The following is a 17,384-nucleotide window of genomic DNA, read 5'->3' on the forward strand; positions in this document are numbered from 1 at the left end:
AGTAAAATTCCTGCTCTCCCTATAAAGATTTTTTTTTCTCATTAACATTAGTGTCTTTAATAAACCCATGTGAGATGTTACCTTCACATTTTGAATATTTTCTGAGTTAGTGGAGATGGTAACATGATTTTTTTTTTTAAAGCTATTTGTGTTCTACTAAAAACTGCAACCTACGTACCAACCTAACCTACACCCGCTCCCAAGTCTCACAAGCAAAAGCCACGATCCCATTTTTAATTGAGCATGACGTGTCCTATAAAAAACTTTGAGGATCAATATCATGGAGTATGTCATAACCATTACATCAGCTTCATGTTTGACATAGAATAACAGAAACAAGTATCTTCATATTTATCATTTACATTTTTCCCCCTTCTAGTTGTGATTTATGGTGGGAGCACTGACTGGTGTTTTTATTTATTTTTTTTATTTATTTGATCTAGTTGAAGTCATACTGTGGTTGCTCTGCTCTGTAGGTTCTCTGACACATAGTGTGCAATATAGTTTTATTTAAAGTAAATAAATAAATCTTGAAATAAAATAAAATAAGATAAAAATTTCTTTTAAAAATATTTTTGTTTTATTTCATGGGGATATTTATTTATTTAATGGAATATTTATTAATAATTTATCAATAGTATTTATTTATTTAATTTTGAATGAAACAGCTCTCCGTAAATGGATTGATTGCTAGTAAAAGAAAAAAAATAAGTCTAAAACATGCCTGGGTCATCTACAGAAATACCCGATTTGGGGAAGGAAAGATCCCTTGACATTTATTTCTGTTTCTATTTAAATATTACAAAAATAACTGACTTCATTCATTTGCAAAAATTACAACTCAATGATTTGTTTTGTTTTGTTTTACATTTACTTTATATTTAAAACTGTACAGTCCTCTTTTCACTGGTTCTTTCTTTCGCAGTTTTAAAGGCTTTTATTGAAAATATTTCCTAATAACATCGAATAAATTTAGTCTGTTGAAGGAGATATCGGTAGGGGGCAGTATTGCGGAAGACACATTTTGAGCGCACAATTTTCAAGAAGAAGAACAAGGCGCTAACCTCGGAGTTTTTGTTTTATACAATAAAACTGTTTGCAAACTATGCGGTAAGAAATAACCATACAGCAGTCTGTCATGAAGTGTGTTTATACAGAGGTACAGTTGCGAAAACAGTGTTTAAGAGCGAGAGGTTTTTTTTGAAAGCACGCGGTTTTTGTTGCTAGCTAGCTGCTCGTTCCTGGATGATGTGTTTTCTTGTTTTAGTGTAAACCTCGTCACCTAAAGGCACCCCTGTGTGTTATTTTGATCTGCACAGGTAACGTGAGGAGTGTGTTTTCCCGAGCACGATGACTACTCAGAGAGTGCTTCCTCAGAGCAAAGAGACTCTGCTGCAAAACTACAACAAGAGGCTCAAAGATGATATCCGCTCCATCATGGACAACTTCACAGAAATTATCAAAACAGCAAAGGTAAGAGACACGCTGTCTGCTCTCTCTTTGTGTACTTGCGTGTTTTGTTTAGTTTTTACTGCAGTCAGAGCTGCTCACCGGTGGGTTTGGAGTTATACTCACCGGCCACTTTTGTAGGTCCAACTGTTCCTTAACACATATATCCAATCATCACATGGCAGCAGCTCAATTTCCTGGGCATGTAAATCCGCTGAAGTTAAAACTGAGTGTCAGAATGACGAGGAAATGTGGTTTAAGTGATTTTTGAGCGTGGCATGGTTGTTGGTGCCAGGTAGGTTGGTCTGAGCATTTCAGAAACTGCTGATCTGATCTTCCCTCTCAGTCCTCTCTAGTGTTTTTTTTTTTGTTGTTTTTTTTAAAAAGGGCCTGAAAAAGAGAAAATATCAAGTGAGCGGCAGTTCTCTGGGTGAAAATGGCTTGTTGAGATCAAAGCAGAACTTTGAGGCATACTTTGGGGACCTTAGTACCAACTGAGCAACACCTTTGTGACCGCTGAGTACCCATCTTCTGATGGGTGCTTCCAGCAGGGTAACATGCCATGTCACAAAGCTCAAATCATCTCAAACTGGCTTCTTGAACATGATGGTGAGTTCTCTGTACTCAATGACCTCCACAGTCACCACATCTCAATCCAGTGGAGCACCTTTGAGATGTGGTGGAACAGAAGATTCCCATTATATATGTGCTGCTGACAAATCATACGCTTCAGTCAGTCTGTGAGGAATTTTTCCAGGACATTGTTGTATCTGCACAACAAAGAATTAAGGCAGCTCTGAAGGCAACAGAGAACACAACCCAAACTGGTGTGGCAGGCCTAATAAAGTGTCTGTGACAGTAGAAATTGGGTTTAGTTCTTTATCAGAGTAGCTTTAGTGAAAACCCAGAGAGGTGAATACGGACTGTTCAGAGTAAAATGCTGTTTATGAAGAGAGCTTTCATCTGAATTTTGTGAGTGTAATTATTAAACTAAATTCTGTTTGTCTCCACTGTATTGGTAAACTTTTATAAACAGATGCTCCACACTAAATCTATCTAAATACAGTTTGATTTTTCTTTTCTTTTACAGTTACTGTATACTATTGAAAGCTACTTTTGGCTGCTCCCTTGACCACAAGGGGTCACCATAGTGGGTAGTTCTTCATGTTTGATTTGGCAGATTTTTTAAAAATATTTTTATTAATACACTAAAGTGTGTGTGTTTTTTTTTTTTTGTTTGTTTGTTTGTTTTGTTTTTGTACTTCCTTTGACATAATACTTAAGTAAACTTAAATGCTTGAACAAATTGTATAATTAAATTAATCCATGGTTAAACATGAGTGCAATAAACTCCCACTTATTTCTCTGTCAAGATCGAGGATGAGACACAGGTATCCCGAGCTACCCAGGCAGAGCAGGACCATTATGAGATGCACGTCAGAGCAGCCAACATTGTAAGTATTGCAGAAAGCACTCATGTACCACATACCCAGGACTGTTACAGAACTAAGCACCTGTAGGGAGAAGGAAAGATGAGAGAGAAGCAAAAGCTAGTTAGAGCTGCTTTGAGTGTAAATTTACATTATCATATTACTTTAAAGAAAATAGATTTTAGGTAGATGTGTACACTAATTCTGTTATTTTTGTGTTCGGTAACAGCTTCTTACAGCTCTTCATTTATGATGTTTACAGTGAGACAAATCTGGGGCTACACTTTAATGTTGCAGCACCGTTTTTAAATAAAGTTGTCGTGTATATGTCACTGATAAACCAGTGGAACAGTGTGAGACTTCATGTCAAACACACAGCCCTGTAACTGAAGCAGTTTCTACATTTTGAGGACCATTTTCAAACCAGCTTCTCGTCTTCTGTGTTGCTGTGTCAGGTACGTGCCGGCGAGTCCCTCATGAAGCTGGTCTCCGACCTGAAGCAGTTCCTCATTCTGAACGACTTTCCCTCAGTGAACGACGCCATCAGCCTCCAGAACCAGCAGCTCCGCTCACTGCAGGAGGAGTGTGACAAGAAGCTCATGTCCCTCCGCGACGAGATCGCCGTCGACCTGTATGAGCTAGAGGAAGAATATTACTCCTCCAGGTATAAGTAGGCTCATACTTGCATCCCCCACCCACCCCATATCCCGCCTCTCGTCCCATTCCCGGCACCGCTGTCGCACCTTTCACCATTTACTGCTGAGCCCTAGGAAGGGGTTGTGTCAGCATCTAAACTGAACTGTTAATCAAAAAAAAAAAAATCATTGTTGTAGGTCACTGTAATGGACCTCATCTCACTAAGTGCCTTTTATATTGTTATTGTTTAGTACGTGCCTTGACCTTTATGATCTAAACAAAATCATAATCGATGAGTGGAGAGAGATCTTCAGGCTTAGAGGGGCATGCCACTAAATATCAGTACTTTTGAAATTTTTGGAACCAAAAATATTAGTGTGGATTATTTCAAATCGATCCAGTCAGCTGGGAGGACATTATATTCTACTGTGATTGGTTGTTTTATGGATAGATGACTGATGAAGCTCTAGGAAAAGATCTTGTTTGTGTTGCAGCGGCACTATATTGGCAAAAGTATTCTCTCGTCTGCCTTCACACACACATAAGAACTTGAGTGACATCCGCTCTTAATCCACATAGTTTAATATGATGTCGGCCCACCCTCTACAGCTATAACAGCTTCAAACTCTTCTGGGAAGGTTTTCCACAAGGTTTAGGAGTTTGGTCAAAAATTCCCCAAAACAATCTTGCAGAAGCGCATTTGTGAAGTCAGACACTGAACAAGAAGGCCTGGCTCACAGTTTCCGCTCTAATTCATCCCAAAGGTGTTCTATCAGGCCAGTCATGTTCTTCCACACCAAACTCACTCAACCACATCTTTATGGAACTTGCTTTGTGCACTGGTGTGCAGTCATATATCATATGTTAAACACCCGTGGCCATGGAAGCGATTGGAACACCTGAATTCAATTATTTGGATGGGTGAGTGAATAATTTTGCAATATATTGCTTATAGGTCAGTTGTGGATGGAGCTAAGGTGGTTCTTGTAAGATGTTTTTGGCTTCGGTGCTGATAACCTAGAAAAGGTTCTGAATTATGATTTTACTCACTGATTGTTTGCATGTGGTTTCAGGAGGTTGTGGTACCCAATGAAAGGAACTCTTCAGAAAAATTTAAGAGCTCAAAGTAACATCATTCCAATATCGGCTTTGTCCCGCCAACTGCCAAAACCTGCCAATTACGCAAGGGAAGTCAGCAAATGCTGGCAGTACCAGCTCTACATCTGTATACAGTGTAATCAGTGACACACTACTAAAGTTTTTAGTGTTTTCCGCCAGGACTTGCCCTTTGTGAGCAGTGACAAGGTTCGACACACTCTGCCTAGTCTGTGTCTGTTTGCTTTAGTTGGTTGGGGGAGTCTTTAAATCAGACATGTCTAAGCAGGTGATAGCCAATCACAACAGAGCAACCCTGCAGACGATCCTGCCTAGTCTGCAGTGTCTGATAGCCTAGAGAGATGTTTGCCTAATATTGCATGGGAGAGATTCAGCATTTAGAAGTCTTAAGTAGTGAGAACCCTTATCCATTTACAGTTTTAAAAAAAGAGTTTATTAAAATCTGTCATTTAAAGCACTTCACTTGCTGTTGTATCCATGGATGAATTGTTAGAAATTTGCTGGGTACTGCAAGGAACACACCTTAACATCTGAAGACCTAAAGCTAAATGGATTTACAGATCTTTTTTTTTTTTTTTTTTTTTTGTAAGAGTAAGATTCAATTTGAGATTATTTATATTCACTATTTAAGTCATAAAATTGTGATGGCCTTTATTCTACTTTATAAGAACAGACTGTGCAGGTAAACACATGTTTACTGTTATTTATTAAGAGTTTCCACAGTAGATGTTTTTGACTCCGTCCCTAAGACCACAACGTGTAACCTTATAATCAGTGTCAGTCAGAGTCACATGGTGCAAGTGTATGTGTGTACTACTTTGTGCCAGCTATTTCAAGAGACCCGGATGATTAAGAAATAAAGCAGAGACAAAATACTGTAATAGTTTGTCTTGTTTTCTGTTATGAAGTGCAAAGAGGTGTCTGTTTGAATCGTGCTGGGTGTGGGCCTGCCATCCTCACTGCACTTGCTCTGCTTTCTGATCCATCAGCACCTATTCTCACCCTTCTTCTGAGCTTAAATCAACAAGTCAGTGATCCCTCTAAATGGTAACACATGAATATATAGCTGTTTTTACGTGTCAGTCATTTCCAGTGCTTCTGCATAACCTCTGTGCTTCTATCAAATGTGCTTTCACGTGCTCCTCTACAGTTGTTGTGCTCATTTCTGACCTGCCGCTCTTGTCTGCTCCTCTCTTTCTGTGCTGTACTGATTCTTTGCCTCCTACTGGTTTCTGCTCTGCAAAGCTACAGTCAGTGGGACAGCACTGATCTGCCACTGTGTGAGGCATACCGGCGTCGAGACAGTTGGGCCTCTGTCGACAGCAGCAACAGCTCGACGCACGGGGACCGGGAGGACATGGACGGGCCTCCGTCACAGGAGACGAACACCCAGCACCACCTTAACGGACATGGGACTGCCTCTGTAGAGAAACCGTGAGGAGGAAAGTGGGCACGGATTGGATCATTTAGTTTCCATCACAGCTTTTGAGCTGGTGTCTGATCTGAGCTGTGGCTGTTTTGTGTTCTGGACTTTGAACTGGGCTTAAACTAAAAAAAAAAAAGTTGATGGTTCGTTTTGCATTAACAAGTGTCACAAAAAACTAAATGAGACCATACTCATAGGCCACCACTCAGTCTTTTGAGTGGTGGCCTATGAGTCCAATTGTCCTGAGTTTGAATACTGCACACACAGACTTGCACACAACTGCTGGTTTCGCAGACCTGGATTAAGTCTAGTCCTAAACTAACAAATATATTTGATAAAGATCTTCATTGAAAACCATTTAGACTTGATTCATGTCTGGGGAAACTGAGCCATGATGACTATTTTACTGAAGTAAATGCAGACAACTTAAACTTCACTTTTGAAGCACTGAAACTTAAATACTTTTCTAAATTCCTGTTTGACTTTGCATTAATATTAATGTCTTTTCCAAGTTTTTTTTTTTTTCTCATTGTACTGTATTTGTTTTGTTTCATTTAACTGCACGTTAGATTAAATCAAACATTACACTGTTGTTGGTTGTCTTTTTAATAAAATCTTTTTTGTTCCCTGACAGCTTTAAAAAACAAACACACAGTTAAACATAGGAGTGGGCAAAAAAAGCGCTGCTCAATTTGAATATTTTATGTGCTTCATGCTTCCCTCATATTATTCCTTATTGAGACAATCCTGGGCAAAAGAGATCAAAGACATAACAATGGTACTGGACATAGGCAAACAGCAGGAGCTATATACAGCTATATACAACAAACTTTAGAGCTGTGCCATTAACTTGCTTTTGAAAACCAGTCCTTAAATGATTTATGGTTCAACCTTTAAAGAGAAGAAATCACTGAGTATTTAAAAGGAGTGGGAAAAAAAAAATCCATCTCTTCAATATCGTCGATTCATCTTCTTGAACTTCTCATAGTGGTAGTCATCTGTAGCCTTCTCATTGTTTGGACGTTTGCGATAGTTGGGTGGTGACGGCGCTGTGGGTTAACAAATAAGGTAGAGATCAGGTTTCAGAAGAAAGTGTGAATACAAACAAACTTCCCCCAAAAAATGTTTGGGACACGGTTTAACATGTAATGATCGCAGTGACACTTCTATGTAGCACAGTTAAAAAGAGGACATCAAATGCTTAAAGTGAGAAATGCTCTTTTTGATAATCAAATCATCCACTTTAGTTTTGGCGAGCACAAGAGTTGCACATTTTGACAAGTCTGGTCCACAGGACCATTTCACAAATTTTCAGCTCGCAACGGTTTTTAAAACATTTGAGTCCATGCATTGATTTCCACTTCAGAGTCATGCCTGTTTTTAACTTAGTGCCTCATAAGGTCTTGAAGGTTGGAGATTTATCCCTTTCTTTGTAGAGATTGCTTTGGATTATGGCATTCCCAGATTCCTAACTTATTGACCAAATTTTCCCCTCAGTCTTTCACAGAGTGGTGAACCCCCACCAAGAAAGGCTCAGCCTTTCCACTGAAGTGATCAGTGCTGAGGTGTTTCTCCCCGCAGTTTAACAATTTTTAAATTACAAACATTTCCAGTCTTATTGTTGCTGGCTTTCTTTTGTACAGTGTTTAATTAAACATAGGCATTAAATGATTAGCATATCACTGCTTTTTGTTTTATTTAATTTACATTTTACACCACATCCCAACTTTTTTTGGATGTAGGGTTACATGTTTCAAAACAATGGAATCTAGCTCCAAAAGTGTGTGGGGTCTCTTACCCTCTGGACCTGGTTTCTCTGTGTCACCCACTCGCAGTGGTCTTGCTTTGGGTTCTTCTTTGTGTCTGTGGTGCCTCTGTGGTGCATTGGCATCTTCATGATAGACTGAAAGAAAAAGTCAGCACAATTATTATTGGCTGCATTTCACTTCCCCATTAATTTCAGGTGTCGAGTACCTCGCTTGCTTCATCTCGCTCTTTACAGATTACTTACAGCGGTTGTGTTGGACGTAGTTAACAGCAATGTTAGTGGGTACAAATGATGTACCGTGGTCTTTTTTCTTGTTCCTTTGTTCTGCCAAAAGCTTTGCTTTGGCCTCTTCTGTCTGGATGATGTTCTTTATCTTTGCACTGGGAAAGAAATCACATGCACAAGCTATTAAAAAAAAAAAAAAATAGCATTCCTTTTAAGTGGTCACTGCTGTGTGTCAATACAAAAAAATGCCATTTTAGTAAAAAGACACCTCTTGCAGAGTCTAAAATAAATGTCATGGATTACTTAGAATATATTTGGTACATACTCAATGCCGAGATCAACTTCAGGGATGCCACTCAGCATCTGATTGGACAACATCTCCTCTGTTTTCTTGGCAGAGTTGACTCGGATGTTCTCGGGCAGCTCATACAGATGGTCCTCTGGATTCTTCACTTTAACTTTTTGTTCCTCAGCCTCCACTAAGCCTTTCTTCTTTTTTAGCTCTGTCTCAATATATTTCATCCTGTGAGGACAGATTTGATAAAAAATAAGCTGTAGCCAAGTCTGACACTATCTAGAATCGTGTCCTAAATGCTGGGAATCACAATTATGTATACAAGATTGGATTTTGTATGCAATCTTGTGCTGATGTATGCAAGCAGGGTAAGAGAAGAAAAAAAAAACCCAACAACATAAACAGGAGGATGATTTTCTTTTTTTCCCCACTTACATAATTCAGGAGCCAGAGTGAGCCTATATACTGTGGAGCCTGTTAAGAGTATTTATTTCTGTACTGCTGTCAATGTAGCATTTATAATATTAATAATTATACAAGGTCACATATTCAAAATACAACCATGGTGTTTGCAAGAATACTCTAATGTATTTTTTAAATGAAGTCAATATTCAGAAATGGGATCAAATCGAAACTAACAGTTTACAACACCAGAATCAAATCCCCCTTCCACTTGGCATCATTTACATTATTATCGCATACTTTTCTGCTTTCCCGCAGTGTCATCTGCAGCACTTCACCACTCTTTTACTCACATACGCAAATTTTCAGACAGGGAAGAAGGCAACTTTGTGTATCAACAGCAGACTTTTGGAGTTTGAGAGTCATCGAGAATGTGAAAATGATTCAGCTCTGTGATGCTTTTTACATGATCATTAACCACAAATGCAGGGACAGTCAGGTTAGGGATGATCTAGTCGCTCAGGAGTGTGGCTGCTCCTATCTATGAGCCTGTCACAGTAGCTGCACCATCAGCTGCAAAGCCAACAAACCAAACACTTCTTCAGAGACCTTTCACAACAAGGATTTCTAACTGCAGGATGTCACACAGACAACAGCCCCGGTGCACAGCTGCAACTTAACAAGCTGAAATAAGAAGGTGCAGAGCTCACCTGTAGGGAATTCTGATAAGGCTCTCCTGTAAAATCTGATGCTCTGAATTCTTTTACTTTTTCCGTTATTTAGTTAGCAGTAGTTTTCACCCTGAAACAGCAGTGCTTGATGGTGTAATGAAAAGTTGTAATGGAAAAGGATTGGATCCACCCATGCAGTGTTTACTATCACTGAAAGGAAAGCTAGAGAAGGGAATACATTTTCTTTCCCACTGGGGATATGAATTATATTGCAGAGGCAGGAAGATGCAAACTATATATGTATTCAATATTCCTATTACACATTTCAATAGACTCATTCAAGCTAATAAGAATAAGTCTATTGTTGATATTTCAGACTGGGATGAACCAAAATGCCTTACTCAAGTCTGGCTAGCACATTCTTACCAAAAGCATGAGGGTGAGAGTGTGCCTTGTTATGTATCACATGTGTCAAACTTGGGCCAGATAATTATATTCGGCCCACAAGATAATTTAATGTGGCCATTATTAATGTTCCACCGGTAAATAGTGTTCACAACTACAAATACTACAAATCCCACTATGCACTGCAACAGCTGACGCACAGGTCAAGACCTGTGCACTAACCTGTTTTCTGTGTTGCCAATGACACATTGATCAGTGGTCAGTGGATAAAAACCTTGGTCAGCACTTTTTTACAGTGGCATTTAAGCTAGTCTTTCCCCCAAAAATGGCCAAATGAAAAGTGGACTTTGAAAACAGGTGGGAGGATTGCTGACATCAGAGGTAAACCCTGTCTCTTTTCATCACCTGCAATGTGCAGGGAAAAGAATAAAATTGTGGGAGAATATGTAAAGGGAGACCTGCACAGGTAAGCTGACAGTGCATCACTGTGTCACACACCAGGAAACACTGCGCAGCAAAGTCCTAAAGACAGAAAATGTCATAAGCACTGTAACACAGCTAGTGAATTTTAAAAGAGGCAAAGGTTTAAATCACTGGCAGTTTCAGTCTTTTCTGGAGGAAATGCCTTCTGAATTTGGTGATGTGGTTTATCACACAAGTGTGATAAATTGTCAGTCCATGGAAAGTAAGAAAGAAATAGAATGAGAGAGAAAACTAAACAACTTTTTTCTGGATTTCCTCTGATATCACATCAAAAAAGAAATTTGCAAATTTTCATCTACTTTAAATATTCTTATTTTCCCTGATGTTATTTTAAAGAAAAATATTATATTTTATTTAATGTGTTGAGGGAAAAGTTGCTGTATTGTGACCATTCAAATTCACACTGCTGATTAAAATATTTTCAGTTTTAGACTGTTCACTAAATGTTAATCCTGTTTGGCCTGCGACTTAGACTGTGTTTTCAATTTTGTCCCATTCTGTGATTGAGTTTGACACCCCTGTTTTATATACACTATCGGGGGGGTCTACATACATGTCTGCATCTTCGTCTCTTCTGTTAGTCTCAGCTGAAAATGACGTCCCCAGGTTGAGGTCTGTCTCGTCTTCTGTCCTGAATATGGGAGTAAAAGTTATCTCTGGTCAATCAGTGTCACATAAGACATATGATGCACAGGAGTGAATCAATTAGCCTGAGAGTAGTCAAAGACTCACATGTCCCTGTTCCTGTCTTTTACTTTCTTCATATCAACAATTCCTCCAGTCTTCAGTTTAAACGGGTCGTTCTGTGAGAAATAATACTTTTAATAAACGTAAGCTCAAACAACAAAACATATAACACGTTGGTTAATAAAAGATTAACTACAATTAAAAACAATAAATCGATCACTCACCTCAATTTCAGCCTCTGGAGGCAGTTTTTCTCCAACCAGTAGGGCGGTCACACTAAATAAAAGCAAAATAACCCACAGTCTGTGTAACATGCAATATTCCGTAATTGGATGAGACGCGTTCGTGGTTTGAGAAATATTAACGTTACCTGACTCCGGTCTGTCGTTTGCGCAGACTCTGTAGCTCTTTGGCCTCTTCTAACTTCATTCTAAACATCAATGAAACACGCGTGAATGCAAGCATATTACCAGAAAAATGCAACGACTCCTTTGTGCATGTAGCCATTAGCATCAGCACACATAACGTTACTCTTAACTACTTTTTATTCCTGTGGTTAAAGGATGGCTTTACCTCACGTCTTCGGTAGTCTCGTCCTCCTCCACATCCGACGAGTCTCTTCTCTTCCTAAAGTTTTTTCCAGACGGCATTTTATATACTGTAGAAGGTTATTTCAGATTTTTCTAGAAACTGCGGTTGTCTGTAACTGTTGCTCGGATAAGAGGGGGAACAATTTAACAAATGTACAATAATAGTGCGTCACGTCCGCTTATTTAACTCCCCACTTCCGTCCTTTTTGTATAACAATAACAAACATGGCCACTTACAGGCAGGTCGGCAGGTTGTTGGGTATTTCGGCGAGACTTTCACGTCCGTAAGTTCTTCTGTGTTTATCTGCAGTGCTCTCTGCGCTTTGTTTATCGTGTATATGAATGCATGGGCACCTGAAGAACCATGGTCAGGCTGACGGCGGAGTGACGCAGACTGACCGCTACGGAGCGGCTGATGTGGGGATGTCTTACTGCTGTAAACCGCTCCACGATACAGCCGCTATTTACAAACTTCAAACTCAAGGAATTTTTTTTTCTTTTTGTGTGTGTGTTTGTGTGTGTGTGTGTGTGTGTGTGTGTGTAAGAACTACTAAAACTTAGTCTCATCGCTCCCGCAAGTCCTTGTTCTTGATTAGACTTGCGTTTCCTGTTTAACCTTGATATAATGTTTGAAGTAAAATACGAAATTCACGCGATGAAATTAGTTTTTTTCTGGACTATTGTGAAAATCAGCCAATGCAGTGGAGGAAATTTTAATTTAATAATATAATTATATTTACAAAATCCATATGCAAGATCTCCATAAATAGTAATCCCATCACACTCGACAATCCATATCCGTAATAGACAAAATTTTCAGAGATAGCAGTCTCACTAAAATTATTCTGGTATAGAAATAGTCCCAGTTTCTTCTGTCTCATACACTGACACTTCATTAGCAACACCTTGTGGGTACCGCTTACAGAGCTTTAATTCTTCGTGGCGCAGATTCAACAAGGTGCTGGAAATACACCTGTGAGATTTTGGACCATGCATCACACAGTTGCTGCAGATTTTGTCCCATGATGCAAAGCTCTCCTTCCACCACATCCCAAAGCGGCGCTATTGGATTCAGATTTCGGGGCTGTGGAGGCCATTTGAGTGCTGTGAACTCGCTGTATTGTTCAAGTTTGAGATGACTTGAGATTTGTTACATGGTGTGTCATAAAGGCCAAAGGACATGGCCAGTAATTCAGGTAGGCCATGGAGTTAAAACAATGTTCAGTTGATGCTAAGGGGGAATCAACTATGCCAAGAACAGAGGTGGGAAGTAACGAAGTACAAATACTTCGTTACTGTACTTAAGTACATTTTTCAGGTATCTGTACTTGAGTATTTATTTTTCTCACTACTTTTTACTTTTGCTCCCTACGTTTTTACACAAATATGTGTACTTTCTACTTACGTTTTCAAAACAGATTCGTTACTTTAGGTGTTAACACGTCTGAGAAAAGTTTGAATTTCCGCTGTTGTGCCAAAAAGTGATTGTCTGCCATAAAGTGACTCCGATGTTTCCATGTTCTTTTATATGTAATGTCTTTGCTTATATTGGTAAATAGATTGCAGTCAACATGATTTATGAAGCACTTATATATAAAATGAAGGTATAACTTGTTTTGCAAGAATCTTTCGTAGTCTGTGTTCTTTTTGGCCATTTCAAATATCTTTATAGAACTGTAATGTTATATTTGTTGTGATTTCTGCAGGCATCTGAGCCAGATTTCTATTTAAAAAGACATTTTTAATGTCAATAACAGTTTTTACTTTGATAAAAACAAATAAATAAAAGTCACTTTCCCAAAAAATTAGTGCAGCTTCTACCTTGTGATAGAAATGTTGTTTCTCGCTCAAATTGACCGGATATCATTCATGAGAGATATTTTTGACACATGTTTCACAGATTATAGGTCAACAACTTATTTACAGCAGTTTAAATACAGGCAGTACTTTTTTTTTTTTTTTTTTGGCAAATACCGGAAATCGCTTTTTGGCACAACACCGAGGGCCGATGTCCGTAAGTGGTGCTCGCGGTACTTCAGCATTTAGCTAGCACAATAGAAGAGGAGCGAGCATAAAGAGAGTAACGTGCGGCAGGTGATTTTAAATGTAACGTTTCTAAATGCTCAGCAGACATAAAAAGTGTCTGTAGTTTGTCACACAGTCTGTCTGCTAGCTAAAGGAACAGCTGCTTTATTTCCAGGGAGAAAAAAAAATGAGCGAGAACTTCACTCAGATGGAAAAGATGTAAGAAAGAGGACAGGAGAGGAAGGAGAGAGCAGCAGCAGATCAGCTGATCGCAACCTGCACATCAAGATAGTGGATTTCACAATAGAAAGTTGTGATTCTTCTCCCCATGCAGTGCCACAACATGTGATCTTAGGGTTCCTCCACCTTCTGAATCCCACTGTAACCCCTGAGTATCCTCATGTTTGTGTTTAGGTGTGGAGGCACAGCCACCCTCTACTATGTAGGACACAGAGGATAGAGCTGTGTTTAAATTCCCTTTAACAACTTTTGTCCTATGTAACAGATTTAAGCTGAGGTTTAAATTATTCCAATCTGAATTAAAATTTAGATTGCAATAACTTTTGTATTCTCATGTAATATCATTTTATATTATTACAGTAATATATAATGAGGTTAGGGATAGGGTTACTTTCTTTCAGAGTCTGTAAGCTTTTTACTTTTAAGTAAACAAGTTGAACCAGTACTTCAGCATTTACCAGAGTAGTTTTTAACACACACATACTCGTTCTTCTACTTAAGTACAGAATGTCAGTATTGTTGCCACCTCTGGCCAAGGGAAATACCAAACAAACAGCATTACACCACTAGCAGCCTGAATCATTGATACAAGGCAGGATGGATTTGTGCTTTCATGTTCATGCAAAATTCTGGCCCTACCATCCAAATGTTAGGGCATCGGCGAAATGCATTAAGTTGTCATTTGACTGACTGATTAGAGATTTGCATTAACAAGCAGTTGAACGTGCACTTAATATAATGACCTCTGAGTGTATAGACACATAGTATGTTATGTTGAAAAGGAAAAGTGCTTGGATGATATCAGCACTTGAAGAAGGTAGCAGATGTAGCAGGCTGACATGGGTGCTTGACATTCGGATTTTGAACACATTTATCGATGTGAGTTCCATTGTATTAAATGTTTTAATCTGCTGCATTTTTCAGACTTGCTGGCAGTGGGTGTCAGAGTACTGGATTACACTTGCCTTCACATACCACAGGAGTTTCGAACAGATGGCCCCCAAATTTCCTCTGGATTGTTCCTGGTTTGTATTCCTGTAGCATCCCATAATATTCACATGTAACATAAAATTTGTTAGTATGGGGGTGATTGTCTTGAACATAACTCTTAGCCCCATGCCAATAAAACAGCTGCTGTTTGGCTGCTCAGATTGTGAGCAGTATAAGCACAGGGGCCTGTAGAATATTGAACTGTGAGGCTAATTTCACACAAAGTAGAGATGCTTTAGAGTCTGTTGTTGCTCTAGTGAAAACACCACGTGGTGATTCATACCACGTTCTTGTTCTCTGTTTTCCTCTCTATCCAGGAAGAACCATGTTTGTGCAGACGCAGGAGACACCAAATCCAAACAGCATGAAGTTCCTGCCGGGTCGCGTAGTTCTTGAAACGGGGACAATGAATTTTGCCGGCCCGCGTGAGGCGCACTGCTCACCTTTAGCCAGGTATATGAGTTCTTAATTACATGATTACTGATCTGAGAGACAGCCATAATTTCAAGCAGCCATCTTACATTGCATAGCATGATAATCAGTTTAAATGGTGCTGTCGATGCAGAAGATTCAGATCCTCAGTTTCAGGACAATCCGGTGTTAAACAGAAATGTTGTTTTCTAATTGCACTCTTATTAAAAAATAGAATATGAATAAATGTGACTCATACTTACCTATGTTACAATATTGCACAGCCTCCTGTATTCAGTGTAAAGTTCACCTTCATATGTGTTGCAGATGTATTAAAACCTCAGTAATGCTCTGTGTTGTCTTCAGACAGCTGTTTAGGATTGAGGGAGTCAAGAGTGTGTTCCTGGGCCCTGATTTTATTACTATCACAAAGGTAAAGGATTGCCCCAGTTTGTAAGAATAGTGCGGCTTGGTACTGTGCATACTGCAACCTAAAATAACTTGGTTTCTCGTTCTCCTTCCTTTAGGCTGATGCAAATATGGAATGGAAAGTAATTAAACCTGATGTGTTTGCTACCATTATGGACTTTTTTACCTCTGGGCTTCCTGTTGTAAACGAGGACAGCCAGCCAAGCCCAGATACAGGTGAGGATTTCAGATATTTGTGGCCTAGCCTTCACCAAAGCATTGACATAGACAGAAATGGCAAGCTGTTTTAAACGCTGCGGGACACCAATCTCTGCTTCTCTTTTTCAGCACCTTCAGATGATGACGACGAGGTAGTTGCTATGATCAAAGAACTACTAGATACTCGAATAAGGTAACTGCTTATGAAGACGGACTCTGACATCAGGGCTTGTTACCGTGGCTTTCTGTGCTTTTTCCTCACATAAGTCGGATGTTCTCGCTCCCCCAGACCAACCGTGCAGGAGGACGGAGGAGATGTTCTGTACCGGGGATTCGAAGATGGCGTTGTTAAACTGAAACTGCAGGGTTCCTGCACCAGTTGCCCCAGTTCAATTGTCACTCTGAAGAATGGAATCCAAAACATGCTGCAGTTTTACGTGCCCGAAGTTGAGTCAGTTGAACAGGTTTGTTTTTTTTATTATTATTATTTGTGTATTGTACTTCATGTTGACTTTCACTTTTAGAACTTGGGCTATAAGTAACAGTTATGTGTTTTCCCAGGTAAAGGAGGAGGAGGAAGAGGCTGCTCAAGTTTGAACAACTGAAATCATCTGTACACATTCCTCGCTCTACCAGCCGCCTACTTTAATGCAAGCTGTAATTGCAATAAAACAACCTGTTGACATATCTGTGTGAAGAACATGTTACCATTATCCATTCAAATGTTATCCCAGATTTCAATTCCTAGCTGTTTTCTGTACAGTGACAGTATTTAAATAAAATAGCCGAGTCATAGAAACAGGAAACTGAAATTATTTATTTATAATTCCACATCTGTCTGCGAGCAAAGCAACCTTTAGTTTTAAAATCAATATATTGTATGTGCATAAATAAAGTTTGTAATATTTTGTGACCAGATGTATCCTTTGTTGTACATAATGTTCTTTTATTGCAACATTTAAGGTGTTAGATGTTGTGTGTAACATTACAAGTCCAGTCCTTAATGATGTTTGGCAGTTTGTCAGAGTGGGTTATCAATTTTTTGCTTCTTAAGTTTAACCATGAAGCTGCAAGGAGTAGTGAAGGTGAGTAAGTTTAAAAATCTGGGGTCAACCATCCAAAGCTATAGACAGTGCACAACAGAGGTGAAAAAGAGAGTGCAGGCAGGGTGGAGTGGCTGGAGGTGAGTATCAAGGGCAATTTGTGACAGGATAGCAGTGAGGGTAAAAGGGAAGGTTTCCAGTGGTAGTGAGAACTGCTATGATGTGTGGTTTGGAGATGGTGACACTGACAAAAAGATCTGTACCAGGATGGGCACAATTAGAAATGAGAATATCAGAGGGACAGCTCAGGTGGAGCTGTCCCTCTGAGGAGGGATAGTGGATATCCTGGGCAGAGGGTTTTTAAGTTGGAGCTGCCAGGCAGGAGGAAATAAGGATGATCTCAGAGGAGGTTCATAGATGTAGCGAAGGAGCACATGCTGAGTGTTGGTGAGACTGAGGAGGGTG

The 17,384-nt window shown here is 39.4% G+C and overlaps 3 protein-coding genes across 4 annotated transcripts; 2 read left to right on the top strand and 1 right to left on the bottom strand.

The window, feature by feature from the left end:
- The first annotated feature begins 951 nt into the window (after nucleotides 1–951).
- med22 (mediator complex subunit 22) lies at nucleotides 952–6,506 on the top strand. Of its 2 annotated transcripts, XM_030737263.1 has the most exons (5): nucleotides 952–1,110; nucleotides 1,320–1,473; nucleotides 2,823–2,903; nucleotides 3,335–3,543; nucleotides 5,877–6,506. In XM_030737263.1, the coding sequence occupies exons 2-5, from the start codon at nucleotides 1,351–1,353 to the stop codon at nucleotides 6,067–6,069; spliced, it is 606 nt and encodes a 201-aa protein (XP_030593123.1). In that variant the 5' UTR covers nucleotides 952–1,110; nucleotides 1,320–1,350; the 3' UTR covers nucleotides 6,070–6,506. The 2 variants fall into 2 exon arrangements, with proteins under 2 accessions (XP_030593123.1, XP_030593124.1); XM_030737264.1 differs by lacking the exon at nucleotides 5,877–6,506 and having other exon boundaries at nucleotides 3,335–3,553.
- A 136-nt stretch (nucleotides 6,507–6,642) lies between these two features.
- On the bottom strand, nucleotides 6,643–11,743 carry c9h9orf78 (chromosome 9 C9orf78 homolog). Its single transcript, XM_030737262.1, has 9 exons — nucleotides 11,567–11,743; nucleotides 11,364–11,423; nucleotides 11,218–11,269; nucleotides 11,039–11,109; nucleotides 10,860–10,937; nucleotides 8,376–8,573; nucleotides 8,069–8,205; nucleotides 7,856–7,960; nucleotides 6,643–7,106 (listed from the first exon to the last, which is right to left on the bottom strand). The coding sequence occupies exons 1-9, from the start codon at nucleotides 11,641–11,643 to the stop codon at nucleotides 7,009–7,011; spliced, it is 876 nt and encodes a 291-aa protein (XP_030593122.1). The 5' UTR covers nucleotides 11,644–11,743; the 3' UTR covers nucleotides 6,643–7,008.
- Nucleotides 11,744–11,748: 5 nt separating this feature from the next.
- nfu1 (NFU1 iron-sulfur cluster scaffold homolog (S. cerevisiae)) lies at nucleotides 11,749–16,794 on the top strand (the record flags this gene model as incomplete). The annotated part of the gene is made up of 8 exons (XM_030738229.1): nucleotides 11,749–11,867; nucleotides 14,773–14,873; nucleotides 15,156–15,291; nucleotides 15,616–15,682; nucleotides 15,777–15,894; nucleotides 16,006–16,069; nucleotides 16,166–16,340; nucleotides 16,438–16,794. Coding segments are annotated over 8 exons (816 nt in total), but the record flags the coding sequence as incomplete, so codon positions are not given.
- Nucleotides 16,795–17,384: the final 590 nt, after the last annotated feature.

The sequence above is a fragment of the Archocentrus centrarchus genome, chromosome 9, assembly GCF_007364275.1.
Source record: "Archocentrus centrarchus isolate MPI-CPG fArcCen1 chromosome 9, fArcCen1, whole genome shotgun sequence".
NCBI lineage: Eukaryota > Metazoa > Chordata > Actinopteri > Cichliformes > Cichlidae > Archocentrus > Archocentrus centrarchus.